The 14,740-nt window shown below is 38.3% G+C and overlaps 2 protein-coding genes across 5 annotated transcripts in view; both read right to left on the bottom strand.

Moving 5' to 3' along the window:
• Positions 1-14,740, bottom strand: part of ubash3bb (ubiquitin associated and SH3 domain containing Bb) — a 55,291-nt gene that overhangs the window by 8,428 nt on the left and 32,123 nt on the right. The window contains exons 9-15 of one of the 2 annotated variants that reach the window (XM_034867261.1): positions 14,479-14,602; positions 14,263-14,382; positions 14,062-14,154; positions 13,789-13,933; positions 11,950-12,056; positions 11,696-11,805; positions 9,934-10,492 (exon numbers count right to left, since the gene is read on the bottom strand). In XM_034867261.1, the coding sequence (XP_034723152.1) occupies positions 10,355-10,492; positions 11,696-11,805; positions 11,950-12,056; positions 13,789-13,933; positions 14,062-14,154; positions 14,263-14,382; positions 14,479-14,602 (837 nt within the window). In that variant the 3' untranslated portion in view covers positions 9,934-10,354. Of the gene's footprint in view, positions 1-9,921; positions 10,493-11,695; positions 11,806-11,949; positions 12,057-13,788; positions 13,934-14,061; positions 14,155-14,262; positions 14,383-14,478; positions 14,606-14,740 lie in introns of those variants that run through there. The other variant, XM_034867260.1, reaches the window with a different exon arrangement.
• Positions 6-5,608, bottom strand: LOC117941986. 3 transcript variants are annotated; one of them, XM_034867267.1, is made up of 5 exons: positions 5,369-5,608; positions 4,356-4,932; positions 4,103-4,254; positions 3,936-3,998; positions 6-3,060 (listed from the first exon to the last, which is right to left on the bottom strand). In XM_034867267.1, the coding sequence occupies exons 2-5, from the start codon at positions 4,895-4,897 to the stop codon at positions 2,384-2,386; spliced, it is 1,434 nt and encodes a 477-aa protein (XP_034723158.1). In that variant the 5' UTR covers positions 4,898-4,932; positions 5,369-5,608; the 3' UTR covers positions 6-2,383. The 3 variants fall into 3 exon arrangements, with proteins under 3 accessions (XP_034723158.1, XP_034723160.1, XP_034723159.1); XM_034867269.1 differs by having other exon boundaries at positions 4,103-4,215; XM_034867268.1 differs by having other exon boundaries at positions 4,356-4,922; positions 5,369-5,447.

Genomic DNA, 14,740 nt, shown 5'->3' with positions numbered 1-14,740 from the left:
TTTTAAAAGCATGTCAGCATAGTAGCGGTATCAGTAGAAGGAATGCCAATAAAATTCAGCATTTTCAAAATATTTCCCTCACAACCCAGCCTCATCAGCCTTTATTAATTTTCCCCACATGCAGCTAAAAAGAGGAGTTAACCCAGAGTTCTTCTTTCTGCTCTTAGCTGCATTGTTATTTGAAAACGCTGACTTTTGATGGAACCAAAGATGAGTTTCAGAGCATGTGTTCCCATGTTGTAGTTCAGAGCAGCTAACACTACAGTGAAGTCGGCCTTGTTGACGTGTGAAGAGTTAAGAAATGCCAATCATAATCGCTATGACTTTCTTTCTTGAGCTACTCCCTGACCACCAGTACTGTACAGTAGGTCTCAGATTGAATGGTGTTTTATCATATTGGCTTCCTGGAAAAGTAATTTCACTTCTTCATTCAGCTCATGTTGAATGGAACATTTTCAACTGAGGAGGTTCACTGCTTTTAAGAATATGTTACAGATAGAGAATATATTTATTACACATGATAAAAAGCTGGAGGCTTTTTGTTTTGTTTCCCCCACCTGTTGCCCAGCTAGTGATGCTTAGCTGTACAGCTGCTTTGTACTGAACCTAATATGAAATGCAGTCCCACTGCATGACTGGAGATGACGTGTGTAACACTGGAGCAGTCCCGGCATCTGTTTTTAGTTTTCAGCTCAGATATTCTTTTGTATAGCAACAATTGCTCCTGATCATGCTTTGCTGATATTGCATCTGTAATGCGTTATCACTAGAGAATGGCTTGCAGCAACGCGTTAAGCATCAACTGTGAGCTTGTGATTTTTAAATGCGATGTCCAGTTGTGGATATACAGTAGTATAATCAACTGCTCAAAAGAGCAGAGCAGCAAACCTACTCATTGGCTTTCATGGACTGGCTATAGGTTGAATTACCGTTTTGCTAGAGATGCAAACTAATGTTGTTAACCTAACTGAAAAAAATACAGATTATTTCCATAAACCATCACCAACAGTGTTTTACAGCTGTCTTGCTACACTCATTACACTGACTGACTGGCCGTTACGGTCTCATTCATTCAGATAGTATGTTGTAGTGTATTTCTAATAAAGCACTGTTTCATTCAATAAACAAAAGAAAAATGAAACCCCTTATTGCATAATTCTGCCTCTCAAAATTATAACATAGCTCTCCTAATTACGAGATGAAGATCTTGTCATCATGGAAAATTATTCATAATTTTGTAATTTTTGTCTTAGTATCCTAATGACAACATCCATATCTCGTAATTATCGGTATAATAATAATCTGTATCTCATAATTATAAGATATGGACCTCATACTTACGGTACATTTTTCTTGTAATTATTAGGCGGTTTCTCATAATTTTCATTTTCTTCCTTACGAAACTAAGTTATTATTATTATGAGAATACTTTTGTGAATGCAATGCACGTCTGTATGGTTCATCAACAGCTATTCAAAATGCTTGTTTTTATAAAATTAACAACAAAATGAACATTTGTTTTTGCTGTACTGTTTCATGTAAAATGTACTGTACTTCACATATCAAAAACATATCAAAAACTGGAGTGTTTCCAAAAGCAACAGATTTCCGAACTCGTTCACCTTAATGACTTGCCTTAGTTTCTATCAAAGTGCCATCTCATTAAATGTATCATTTCTGCATATATTTATCTTGTTGTTGTTTATCTTCCTTCATTCTACTTCAGTTTACCAGCTGTATTAGCGGGATGCCAGATTGTACTTCCTTTTATTTTATAGTTCTTTATTTGAATATTACACTTAATTTAAACCTTGTGAGGCAACGTTAGCCATATTTTTTCAGCTTTATTTCTGAATTAACCTACAATGTTTCTGTATTTAGAATTATTTACAGTACTTCACAATTACAAGAACAATAATCTGTTAATTGCAAAATATTTACGAGTTTTTTGTTTTCCAGCTATGTGAACATTGTGTCAAATGAAACAAATGTCAATAAAGCTGTGTTATATCTGTCCATGTTTTTTTTCCCTAGTATTGTTATTAATCATATATCAGCAGACAGATCAGATATTCGTTGCAGTTGATTAACACCACAAAGTATTAATTCATACTTGCAACGAACTAACACTCAACAGGCAATTAAGACAGTTGTTAGAATTAATTTGGGGGGACATGAATGTCTAAATCAAATGGCAAAGCAATGATCCAACCAACTAACAATCACTATTACCATAGTTTGAACCTAAATTATTGTATAAATGCAACAGATGATTTTATTGTTTAGCCAAATACCTCATTATGAAATAATTCATGAGCTGGCCAGTTTCTTAGTCAATCTATAAAGAGAGAACCAAGCATGCTATATGAGCAGAGTTGTTGGTCTATCTGCAGACACTCAGCAGGTTGCCCGCATCGTGTCTCCTTATCCAATAAAACTGAAGCCTTCCATACTGGGTCGTCCCATAAGGATTCAAAGTAAAGAAGCTCTGCTGGGAGGCCATTGGGATCACATGGTGGAAGTGAAAGGATGCTGGTTCTAGACCGTCTTTCATCTGGATCTTTTGCACCACTCTCTGATGTCCTGTTGTTGGGACGGTTGCCGCAAGTTGCCTGGCATTGGAAGACTTGACTGGATGCTCTCCAGCAGCCAACTGTGCTGCCCATGGAGAACAGAAGTCTAGCAGAGTGTGTGTAGCCTTAGAATCCGGAGGACAGAAGCCTTTGCGGGCCTGCGTAGCCTTAGAAGTAGCTGGGTGCTCAGCAATGTTGGAGCGCTTTCCAAGGCGTGATGAGTTCTTGGTGGCAAGTTTCAATTTTTTAAAGAGCTCCAAGACTTTTTTATCCATGGTTACCTGTAGTTGGTCTCTAATGTTGTTATATTTGGTCGAAGAAAGGAGGAACCCTTTGCCTCTCTGTATCTCTCGCTTTCTTGGCGAGCATTCAGGAGGTCCACGGTCTAGTTGGGGTCGAGGATCTTCTGGGGTTGAAGGAGGAACCTTCATGGGATAAGGAGTCACGTTTTCGACCTCTATCGGTGGTATGTACGAGGTTCTGGGTTCTAGGAGTATGGAAAGGTACATATAACACAAAGAATGTAAAATTTCAACAGTGGCGATTTAAATACTGTAAAAACAATGGGCCTCAGGCAAGAACATTATTGTATTATCAGTCTCCTTTACCCAGCGCAACTGGGCTAGCTAATGAATAGTAATGAGCTCAGGCAGCATGATGTCAGACTGACGAGCTTTTGTAATTGGCCTGATTTCTCTGCTTATTTTTTTTCAGTGGCTAGAGCAGACAGGAGGTAGCAGTTAATTTTAACATTCACGACATGACACAAACACATATGGGCCTTACATATTAAAAAAAAAAAATTAAAACACAAAGTTTTGTGTGGCAGGGCACCTTTAATGCGAAAACCTGAGACCCAAGTGCTAGCAAAGTACGGCAGTAGACGATTGGGGATGTCATTAGTTTTGTAACTATTTGGTCATAAATCAAAGTACAGTACTGGAGAATTAGGATTTTGGCCTGATGATGGTGTACTGTAGATAGTGATTTCCCTGTGTGAAACACAAAAATCTGTACAAGACTGGATGTGACAATACATCTCATCTACAGTAGATCAGTGATGTACATTATCTTTCCAAACTGATTAATAATTTTACATTAGATCTTTTTATATATGTTTTATTTTTGTTCATTTTTGTTACGCATTTTAACTACAATTTCATTCAGATTAAGATTTTCTTATTCTTAAGTGAAAACAATGACTCATACAGCAGGTCTTGACCTCGCATGAATTTTGTTCGTACCAAAGGGAAAACTCAAAGAACACTTTTCCCACTTCAGAAAAATGTCGTCCGTTCGTGCATGATGCTCAATGTCTTCATGCATTGAAGAAATATAGTATGTAGTCTGGATGTGAGTTACCTTGCTTTGGGAGGACAACATCTACAGACACCACAGTACTTTCCAATGGAGGCTCCGGCCACTCTATAGAAATTGAAAACATTTTCCAAAATGAAAAATATAAATGTTCACCACTGCAGGCAAAACATAACCATCTCAATTGCCGCATCAGCATCATTTGCTACTACCTTTAGGAATTAATCTGGATGTTCTTTGTTTATCGGACAGAGAGTCTCTTTCTGTTCCCAGCTGGACGTGAGGTTTGATGGTTTCATGAAGCTTTGTGTGTTCCGTTTGCTCACTGTGTTGTTTAGGTCCATTTTCAGGACAGATGGTTGGTCTAGAAGAAAACATACACATTTTACATACTTTCACAGTTGTCGGGGACTTGCATAAGAAGTTCTGAATAATTGGAAAACCATCATTCAGAGTTACACTTACAGGACGTTCACAGTCTTTCTTGTAATAACTGTTGAGCCGACTTCTTGCCTTTGAGGCTTCACATCCGTCTGTCCGTCATCAGATGTTTTCAGCTGATTCCGCAGAGTAGTGTTAGTGTTCATCTGGGTCAGAAGGACATATCTTTCCATCTTGTGTACTTCCTTTGCTTTCTTCTCTTCCACCCTTTCTTTTTCCTGCACCTTTGTTTTTTCCTTCTTGGCTTTCTCATTTTTCTCATCTTCCTCTTCTTCCATTCTCCATTTCACATCATCTGTCTTTTCTTCTTCTTCCTCCTCATCTTGTGTGATCCATAAAACTCTTGTGCTCACTTGCTCCTCATTCTTTGCTGTGGGTTGATTCACCTGATGAGAACTATAAAAGATTTCCTCCCAACAGTCCACCTTGTTAAGATCCTTTCTCTTCTTCCTCCAGTTTCGGATGACAGAGTTGGGGATGTAGCCATCTGGAGCTATTGGCCATTTCAGAGGCTCCATGTTCACATCAACAGTTTGAGACATAATGTGAAAGGAGGCCCTCTTCATAGGCAACAGACTCTGTACCCAACATCTAGCTGTAACTGCATAACAGTTAGATGTCAAAGAGAAGATAAAGACATTTTGGAAAATACATTTGCCATCTTGCTGAATTTTAGCTAGAGGAGAATAGCACTCTCACATTAGCTTAGCTCAGCATAAAAACTGGAAACAGCTAGCCTAGCTCTGTCTGAAGGTAACAGAATCAATTTGCCAGCTCTTTTTCAAGCACACATATTACCGCAACACTTGCCTTGGCTAAGCACAAACTTGTTATGTTTAGACAGAGCCAGGTAAGTTGTTTCCCATCTAAGTGTTAGGGCTAAGCTAAGCTAAGCTAACTGGCTGCAGGCTCCAACTTCCTAAGTACCAAACAAACATGAGAATGGCATTTATCCTTTCCTCTAACTGTTGGAAAGATAGCAAATAAGCATTGAATTCCCATTATTTTATCAGACAAATCCAATCTTTTTAACTCACCAGGATGACCTCCCTTTTCTCAGCAAGTTCTTCCTGCTGCTCAAGAGAGGAGGCCTCCCTCAGGTCTGCTGTGATTCATTTCTTTTTTTAAATTTAAACAATTCAATTGGAATTTTAACAACACATTTACAAAATGGAACTCACAACAGGTTACCATTCCAAAGATAGTAACTAGGGTTTGTAGACTTGAGGTAGTACACAAACAATTGATCTAGTAAAAGGAAATAAGTAGAGCAAAATAAAACAAAAATTACAAATGACACTCAGTATGAATAAGACATATTATGCATTTAAGCTTTAGCTTGTAGATAGAGTTTAATCTCTTAGCTGACTCAGAGAAATGACATTCAATATAAAAGACTCATTTTCCCAGCTTTAGAGTTTTTCCGCAGGTAAGATTTTTTTGTAAGACTTGATGAGAGTAAAGTCACTAATAGGTTGAGTGCAAATGGGATTTTGCTAATGAAGAAATACCCAAATTTGTTCAATATTATTATAATATTGTTAATAGCATCCTTAATCCTTACAATAAATGGGGCTGTCACATGTTGTCCATCATTTTTTAATTACATGTTTGCCTTTTTGAAGTTTTGTTTGCCAACCTTCACCTTTTTGTGAATCCTGCCTGCCGTCTTGGCACCCTTTTCCATCCAGGCTTCACAACACTGATGTCATAGACTGGGTTAACCCTGCCCACTCTGCTGGTGATTTGATTTCACCCTCAGTCTCATATCTATTGAGCTCGGCTTGGTCTGGTGATACGCAGACTACTGATGTCATAGAGGGTGTGTGATTTCGGCAGGGAGGAAAAAGGTTTTCACACTTGTACATGTTTGTGTGAGCCGTAGCAGCAGTGCTGAGTTTAAAACCATTCCTCTTATTGACAATGACATTCTGGTATTATCTTTGAATTTTTTTTAATTTATCTTATTATTGTGCTTTACTGCAACTGTTCACAAAACTAAACAAAAATGAGGTCAACCTTTATTGGATTTGTACTCCTTTACAGTATTTGCGGTGTCGGTGCAAAACTAACTTTGCACCTGTTGTTTTATAACGTTATTGCTATGGAGAAAAAAAATGCTTTTATTTTATGTTCAATCAGAACAAACCAAATGAACAATGTCACACAAATCATAGAATGGCATGTCATGTCATTGGCATTCAGTATATGAAAATTTAAGAGCTTTTTAAAAGGGACAACTGTTCTCTTTAAAGCAATGCTTCACATCACAACAGAAGATACATTGCTCAATGGTGTTTTAATTCCCCAACGTCTCGTTTCCAGGCAGCGCTGCGACCGCTGCCTTCAAGGCACCTAACCTTAACAATAACCCTAACCATAACCAGTGACTAATCTTAGTGCCTTCCAGGCACCGCTGTCTGGAAGGAGACGTTGGGGGCAAAAAACACCTTTAAACAGATACATTTATAACAAAAATATCATACATGAAGCCTACAGACACACTTCATCTTAAATTACAAATGAACAAATATAGATAGAAGTAACTTTAAGTTAAATGCTGTACATGTATGGTGATATAATCAGACAATAAATTAAGACAACTGGAACAACATGGCTTCTTCCTCTTCCACATGCTCTCTTCTGCTTTGCAATTCTTTAACACAAAAAATGCTTCTCCAGTTTGTTGCGTTGAATATGACATTTAATTCAAGTGAAAACCTTTTTCATATTTCTGTAACACCTGCATTATTCGTTCCCTGTTAGCAAGGCATTTTAAAGTTTCAATACATCCATTTTAATTAATTTAATGATGAAACTGGTGATGGTCTGCAGATCAAATAACCATGAAGATGTTAAGATGGTTGTTTTGAGCTCTCTATTTTCTTTCCCACAAGATTGAGTAGATTGACTACACAGATGTAAGCATCAAATCAAATCTTTGATGTCCCTAACCCTAACCCTGGATGAATGTGTTTTTTGAATGAAGTTAAAGACAAAAGTCTTTTGTTTCCCAGTAAAGATTTTCGTAATGGCCAGATTTCAATAATATTTCAGTGAGGAGAGCAGGACCAAATCAAGTTGTGCTGCAGTCATGAGTGGAATGTTGTGTTCAAATAGCTACAGTCTCTCCTTTATTGATTCTGGCAAAGGGTAGTGTGAAGTGCTCACAATGCTCTTTACATTTATAGTTTGACATTTTTCTTCTTAGAAATATGCATATATTAGCTGAGAGTTTAATGAGAAGAAGATTCCCTGTGGAGTTTCCTTGTAAACATCTAACAAATTGGTTGAACGCATTTTCTTTCACATTGTTGAATTTCATTTTAACAACAACACTGTCTAAAAGTTTCAAAGCCCTTTTCTCACTACTGAGAATACATATCAGGTGGCGAGATACTGAATGACCAAAGTCAGTGGTGCACACAGGGTTCTCCAAGATGTCATGGTGATCTTTTAGCATGAACCTAACCTAATCATGACATACTGCATTTAGTCTTTCATTGTGAAGCTACAAAAAGGCGGGCTATGAAATGGGACACAGCGTCTTTTTTAACAATTTATCTTTTCTTTTATCTTCTTTTTTTGCCTCTTGTTGAAGTCTAAATAAGTGAGCAATGTGTATCAAGTATCAGCCGGAGCAAACTCTTTACAACTGACGTGGCTTACAGCTTCTTCTTCTTTTTCTTCTTTGTCTTCATCTGCAGCTCTGAGTGGGCCGGCAGTACATCAGGGGACTTCACTTTAATTCAACAGGCACTCACAAAGTGACACAGTCATTCAATCAATGGAACGGTTTTTCAAAGCTGCATATATGTACTGTATGTCTTAAATGCAGCCAACACCTGAGATATCATGAATATATTCGTGCATGCTGTTAATATTTTTGCTTGTAACATCTGAAAGAAAGGTTTATAAATAAATAAAAATGCAACTGGAAGACTATTTTTCAAAATATGATTATATACAGCTACTCTGAAACCTTGAACAACATTTAACAAACCCACACTGAAAATGTGCTTGACCAGAATCAAGAAGCTACTGTATGATTGTCAATAGTGCAGGTTGTACTGTTATAGTTTTTATAGTTTTTTAAATACACTGCTATACTGGATGTGCTACCAACAGAGAGACAACATGTGGGTAGCATCAGAAGAAGTCCCTGATGAAGACTTAAAGACAGAACTGATATGTTTACCCTCAACCACTGAAGTGGGCAAGCAGGACAAATGGAAGGTGAAATGCTGTTGGGGTCTGTGTAGGAGAGCCGTGCTCTTATGAAATAACACTCTCTTTACCAACTCTCAACAGTCTCATTCAATTTTGTGAACTAGGCACAAACTCAAATGCAAATCAGATATAGTGAACACATATTATGCAAATTAGTTATGATTGGCCTATAAGTCAACCTGCAACTGTCAGTTTTTAACGCAACTAAAAGTCTCTGGCCACTCCAGCAACCCATTAAGGCTTTAATGTGCATTACACACCAGAAAACACAAATGCTGAAACAACTTTGTTATTGTGCTGCAGGAATGAGTCCTAAAACCTGAAAATGAGTTTCAAATTTTTGCACTTCAGTTTCCCTTGTCTCAAAGTCAATAGTTTTTTGGGCTAGATGCCTGAAATAAGGTCTGTGGTTATGACAATTGTTCTAAAACACAAAACATTTGGGAAATACCCCTCTCAAAAGCAGTTGCTAACATTTGGCTTAAGACTACAGAGGTTGTTCAAAGTCATCACACAGAACACGCAAAATGGTGGTGATGTTGCAGTTATGCAAACCAGGGTGATGCTTAGGTCTTCTGGGAGTTGGCTTACTAAAATGTGTCAACCCTACAGTACTCTGTTATTAGATTTACTTCAAATAACTGCATGTTATTTGAAGTATATGGGTGATGCTTAGGTCTTCTGGGAGTTGGCTTACTAAAATGTGTCAACCCTACAGTACTCTGTTATTAGATTTACTTCAAATAACTGCAGCCAATCAAAAATGGTTGACACTATCCTCTGTAAAAAGGACATGCTAACATAGCATGTTATTGGGCTTAGACGTTGAATGCTAAGGTTTAGCATGTGATATATATTAGAACTAAGCTTAGCATACAGCTGAGTAATACTAATGGTTGCATGTAAGCATGTTTGTGTTTGCATGGTTCATCTATTAACTCATGCTAAACCTAATACCAACACTTGTGTTAAAATGTTTGCTTTGAAGCGGTAATGCTCATTTTAGCAATGTAACATTTTATTCTAACTTTAGCATGTTAATATGTGTATGTGTATGTTTCAATGTTAACATATTAAAACAATGACCTGCTGAGTGTGGTTGGACACAGCTTATGTGTAACATTAGCTAGCTACATTTAGGCAAGTAAAAGAGTTAAGAGTTCCTATATAGGGAACTAAAACTTTTTGGCAGACATTAGCTGACATTTTTCAGTGAAAATTAACTTAACTGACGAGTGAAATATAAAACCTGAGTAATCTTAGTTGAAAATACAGATCTCAACTTCTGCGCTTTTTATGGCGTTACTTCAGTCACTCTTCTACCAATAGTCCTGCTTTCTCAATGGTATGAACCAGTCACACAAAAAGTTACATGGAATAAAATGTGCTAATTTCACAACATTTTCTGAGACTGAGATGACAATGTCTACACATAATCTAGCTGGATTTCAGTCAGTGAGCGCTCTCCCACACAGTGCAGCTAACACCCATAGTGCCCAAAACTAACGTCTCCCTCAATCAACATATCAATGCAAAGACATTTGAGATTGGACAAATATTGTTGAAACCAGCCTCAGAGTCGGTCAGTTCACCAACCATTCGCCGGCTGGGACTGGGCTCCTCATGTTCAGGCAGGAAGCTTCTTCAGAGCGTCACTGCTAAGCCACCAGCTGTGTAAAGAGACTGAAAAGAGAAAGGTTCCGGTATTTTGGGGGCACTGGTCTGAAAATTGTTACAGCAATCAGTGGGAGGGAGCACAGTATGAACAGGTTGGACGGAGATCAGATCAGATGTCAATCTTGCAGAAGTGTTTCCCGCCAGTCAAAGGAGTGGTTTGGTCCATGTGTGAGGGGGAGGATGGGAGGGTCCACTAACTGCCAAACCCCCGTGTCTCCCTGCTCCTCACAAGAGCAGAAGCCCAGGTAGGGGATCTAATGACAAGCAGAGGAATTAATAATTGGTTGGAGAAGAAATTTAAGGCAGTGACACAAGTTATAAGGCATAAGTTCAAACAGGAAGCATTTCCTTTTGCACAGGCCTGCACTTTTCTCATCAGCTGATCTCATCTATTCAATCACTGAGTGACACATCATTCATCTGCTGTCTCGGTTTCAATAGGATTCTCTTTCTGCTTTTAGTTTGTTCATGCTGCAGTTATGCGAGCGATACATTCATGACGGTTATGCTATTTAAGGCTCATTTATTTGGGGCTCCTTTGACATTTTGCATTCTGCAGTAATTTTTTTATTGAAATAATTTGTAACTAAGTAACTAGTTTAGTTACTTTTTGGAAGAAGTAACTAGTAACTGTAACTAATTAATTTTTAAAAGTAACTTGCCCAACACTGGTAATAATGATTTACAGTAATAATGGTACATAATCATATGTAATCAAATCAAAAATGTTAATTATATAATGTAAATCTATGTATGGTAATATAATAAGGCCCATCCTCATAGTGTTGGTTAAGGACAGTGATTATACAAAATCTGTTAAAAAAAAGAAATTCTAAACATGTTTCATACTACTTACAAAGAGTCTCAAGGTACTTGTACTTAACTTATTAAGCACTAAGTTTTTCAATTCTATGATACTACTCACTTTCAGTGACAAAAGAAGAAAATGTCATAAAGAGAGCAGATTTTAGTACTATAAACCATGGCTAGTAATGTAACTGTTTCATGTGTAAGCATTTATCCATTCAGATTGGTTATTTATTTTCTACAATGTGGCAATGTAATACTATCTTTTGTGTCCTTTAGCTGAAAAATACAATAACATTCTTGAGTATCCAAACATGCTTCTGATGTCTTTTGTTGCTAAAGATTCAGCACCTTCCATTTGGAGATTCTGTTTACTGCTCAGGTAAATAAAAAACAAAAACCTTTCAAACATTTGAACAACTTGGTTTAAGTTAACTTTTTCCATTTATACACATGGATTCCTTTCATCTCTGCAGTTTAAGGTGTGTACTGGTGTATTTGCACATCCAGCCACAATGGCCATAGGGAGAGGAACTAAAGAAACCAGATGGAAGTAATGATGGGTGAATAGGAAAGTGGGATTTAGAAAAGGAAAAACAATCAGATAGACTAGATAAAAGAAATACAGTATATATATATATATAACAGACCTTTCGGACTACTTGGATGAAGTCCTTGGCGCTCTGTGGGCCGCGGCCCTGCAGCTGGCGTGTGCAAGCCTCTAAGGAAGAAGCGTGGGCAACAATCAGCACGTTGTTTCCTACGGAGAGTTAAAACCCAGGCAGGATGCAACATCAGCAGTGGACAAACACATCAGTATGTAAAACAATGAAGTAAAAGTTCACCTCCACAGGCTCAACAACCTATTCCAGATGCTCCAAAAGCTCTGAGGTTTGTCTCTTACCAGTGTTTTTGCAGTCTGACAGGATATCTTTGGTGACTTGGTAGCTCCGGCTCATGTAGTTCTCATAGGATTCAGACACAGTGAGCTTGCTGACTGGCATCAGAGGTCTACATGGAGGCAAACACCAAATATTAGAAAGCTAATGGCACATATAAACAATTGTGTCACACTTGTTTTATAAAAACTATACAACTTGAGGCATTTGTTGGAAGTGCACTGGGGTTTGGGGGTGTTTGGGTTTATTTTTAGTAGATGTATTCAGTGTATGCACTAAATATTGTGTGGATCATCACATTATACACACATAGGAATAACTGGGAAGTGGGTTCAGGATTTTACCATTTTGTTTGGAGTGGCAAACAGAAAAATTGCAAAAAGCAAGCATAGGATTTTTAATGAAACAAGACTAGGTGGAAACCTATATGGCTGGACTGTGTATGGATAAAAAGTGCTTAATTGTGGCCAAATTTTCAAATGAAGATACAGATATTAAACGTTCATCTGCCATTTTCTAAAGTTATCCAAGTAATATTTGTTCTCACAGTGTACTGAAGTCGCATCACATGACATGGTAAAGGTATGTTTGAGTGAAATGATTAAGGAGTGTTTTAATTTAAATTCAACATTATAATCACGTTCTTTCAACAATTTGTTGTTATGGATTACTCATCTAAAGTTTTATTGTGTAATAAATGTTACTTTGTTAAACACAACCGACCTAGGTTGTATCCCATGACATATGAACATGCCCACAGCCTTGTTGTTGGGTCTTACGGAAAAACAGAGCAAGATAACTTGTATTCACAGGAAGGATTTTGTTTTGCCTCCAGGGCCGAAGTTGATGCTTGTCGCATTTGTTTACTGACAAACTGAAACCTACACTTACTACAACTTGACAAATTAACTGTAATTTCTTTTTTGCTCCGGACGCCAACAACTGTCTGGTCTGAGTGCCTCTCTCTCTCTCTCTATCTCTCTCACACACTCACACTATGCTACGTTAGTAAGATATGCATAAAACTGTGTCAACACCATACAAATCCAGGACTGAAACACCGCAAGAGACACACATACAGAAAAAAAGAAATTTATACAGAAAAAAAGAGTGGCACCAAAAATTGTGATATTTTAGAGCTTGCCCTAAATTTCGCAAATGAGGCTTTTTGGGTTGAGGTTAGCAGGAAGAGTAACAAACACGTTGCGTAAAAACAACATTCGCAATTGTATTGAGAAAGAGGATCAGACGATTATTTGCAGAGGCAAAGAAGTCACCAGCGGAAACACTGTTGCATTGTTCCATTTAAAAAGAGCAACGGACAATGGGGAAACCCCAGCTCCACTGACCAATAGACTTTCATGTTTATCGGGCTGGCTTCTGTTTTGCTGCAGTCCAACCAAAAAGCCCCCAGTCAATGATGAGGGGCTTTTATAACCAAATCTCCCTGGTGGGTATCACGGTTAAATCTTGTGTCATATTAAGTTCTCCATGTACATGCTTCTGTCGACAATACATGTAATTAAGACTCAGAGGTACAGAACCAGTCGATAATCAGCTTCACGATACCTGTTATTATCCAGGATCAGCCATGTTAGGTTCAGTTAAGCCAGACAACTCAAAGAGAATCAGACCATAGCCTTTGTGAATGATCATATGAATGCTACCAATTGGTTTAAATAACACTCAACTCTTTAAGATAACATAAATGGGCATTTCTGGTACGCAAACATCCAGGCATCATTTTGTAAAAGTAGATGAGAAGTTTGGCAGATTACAAATATGATTAACTCACATTAATTGTTATTTATTGAACCAGGTGTGTTCTGCCTTGTAAGTATTACCTGTATGTTGTGTCCACACTGAAGTGGGCTGCAGCCAGGTCAATGGGAGGTATCCATGCAGGCAGGGAGTTCCCAGAAACCCACTTGGTCCATTCAAAAAGCCCCGGTTCCACTCGCACCTTCAGCTTACCGTCCTGCTGCAACCCTGTTTACATATACACAATTCAAACATGGGTTCTTTGCGGGACCCCCATTACATTCAAATTACACTAAATTGGATGAGGGAATGTTGAAGCATTAACCATCATATTTTTTCGAGGAGTCTCTTTTTACCTTTCAAGATGTTCTGTGCAGTCTGAACACATCGCAGAGAGGGAGAGCAGTACACAAAGTCTATCACTGTGTTACTCTCTAATAGGGCCTCACCTGACAAAGCAAATATTAAGCACACGCATTTCATTAACAAAACGACAGACTTCCCTTTGTTCCTCTGACACCAGTAGTGCATCATTTGGATCTGTATTGGTGACGTACCCACTATTCGAGCCTGTGTGGATCCAAACACAGTGATGGGAGAGTCCATGTCGTAATCTCTCTGTCCTCCCCACAGCGGCAAACTGGGAGGCATGTTTAGATTGGAACGTACATATCTACCTGCAGAACACCAAAGCACACATTGTCAAATGTACGGTGGTTTCTTTAATGTGCAGTACTTTTACTTATTCCTATTGTCTACCTTTACCTTCTCACCTTTAGTGTCGGAACAGAGGGAGAGCCAGTGTTTGCCAAAGACCACATCCATCCTCTCGCCGTGCCGACAGACAAAAAGTGTCCGCTTGGGCTGCCGAGAGTGACCACCACTAATCCGCAGGACCTGCTTTAAATAAAAGGCATCATTGCTTTGTGAAAATGTGTATACATCTTTTTAAGATTGTTTTTTTGTGGCATTTATTTGACGGATGTCAGTGTAGAAACAGAGACTGGAGAGAGGGAGGGAGGGAGGGGGGGGGGG

This window comes from Etheostoma cragini, chromosome 3, assembly GCF_013103735.1.
Source record: "Etheostoma cragini isolate CJK2018 chromosome 3, CSU_Ecrag_1.0, whole genome shotgun sequence".
NCBI classification, from domain to species: domain Eukaryota; kingdom Metazoa; phylum Chordata; class Actinopteri; order Perciformes; family Percidae; genus Etheostoma; species Etheostoma cragini.
The sequence above is the reverse complement of the archived record's forward strand: the minus strand, read 5'-3'. Positions and strand labels throughout refer to the sequence as shown.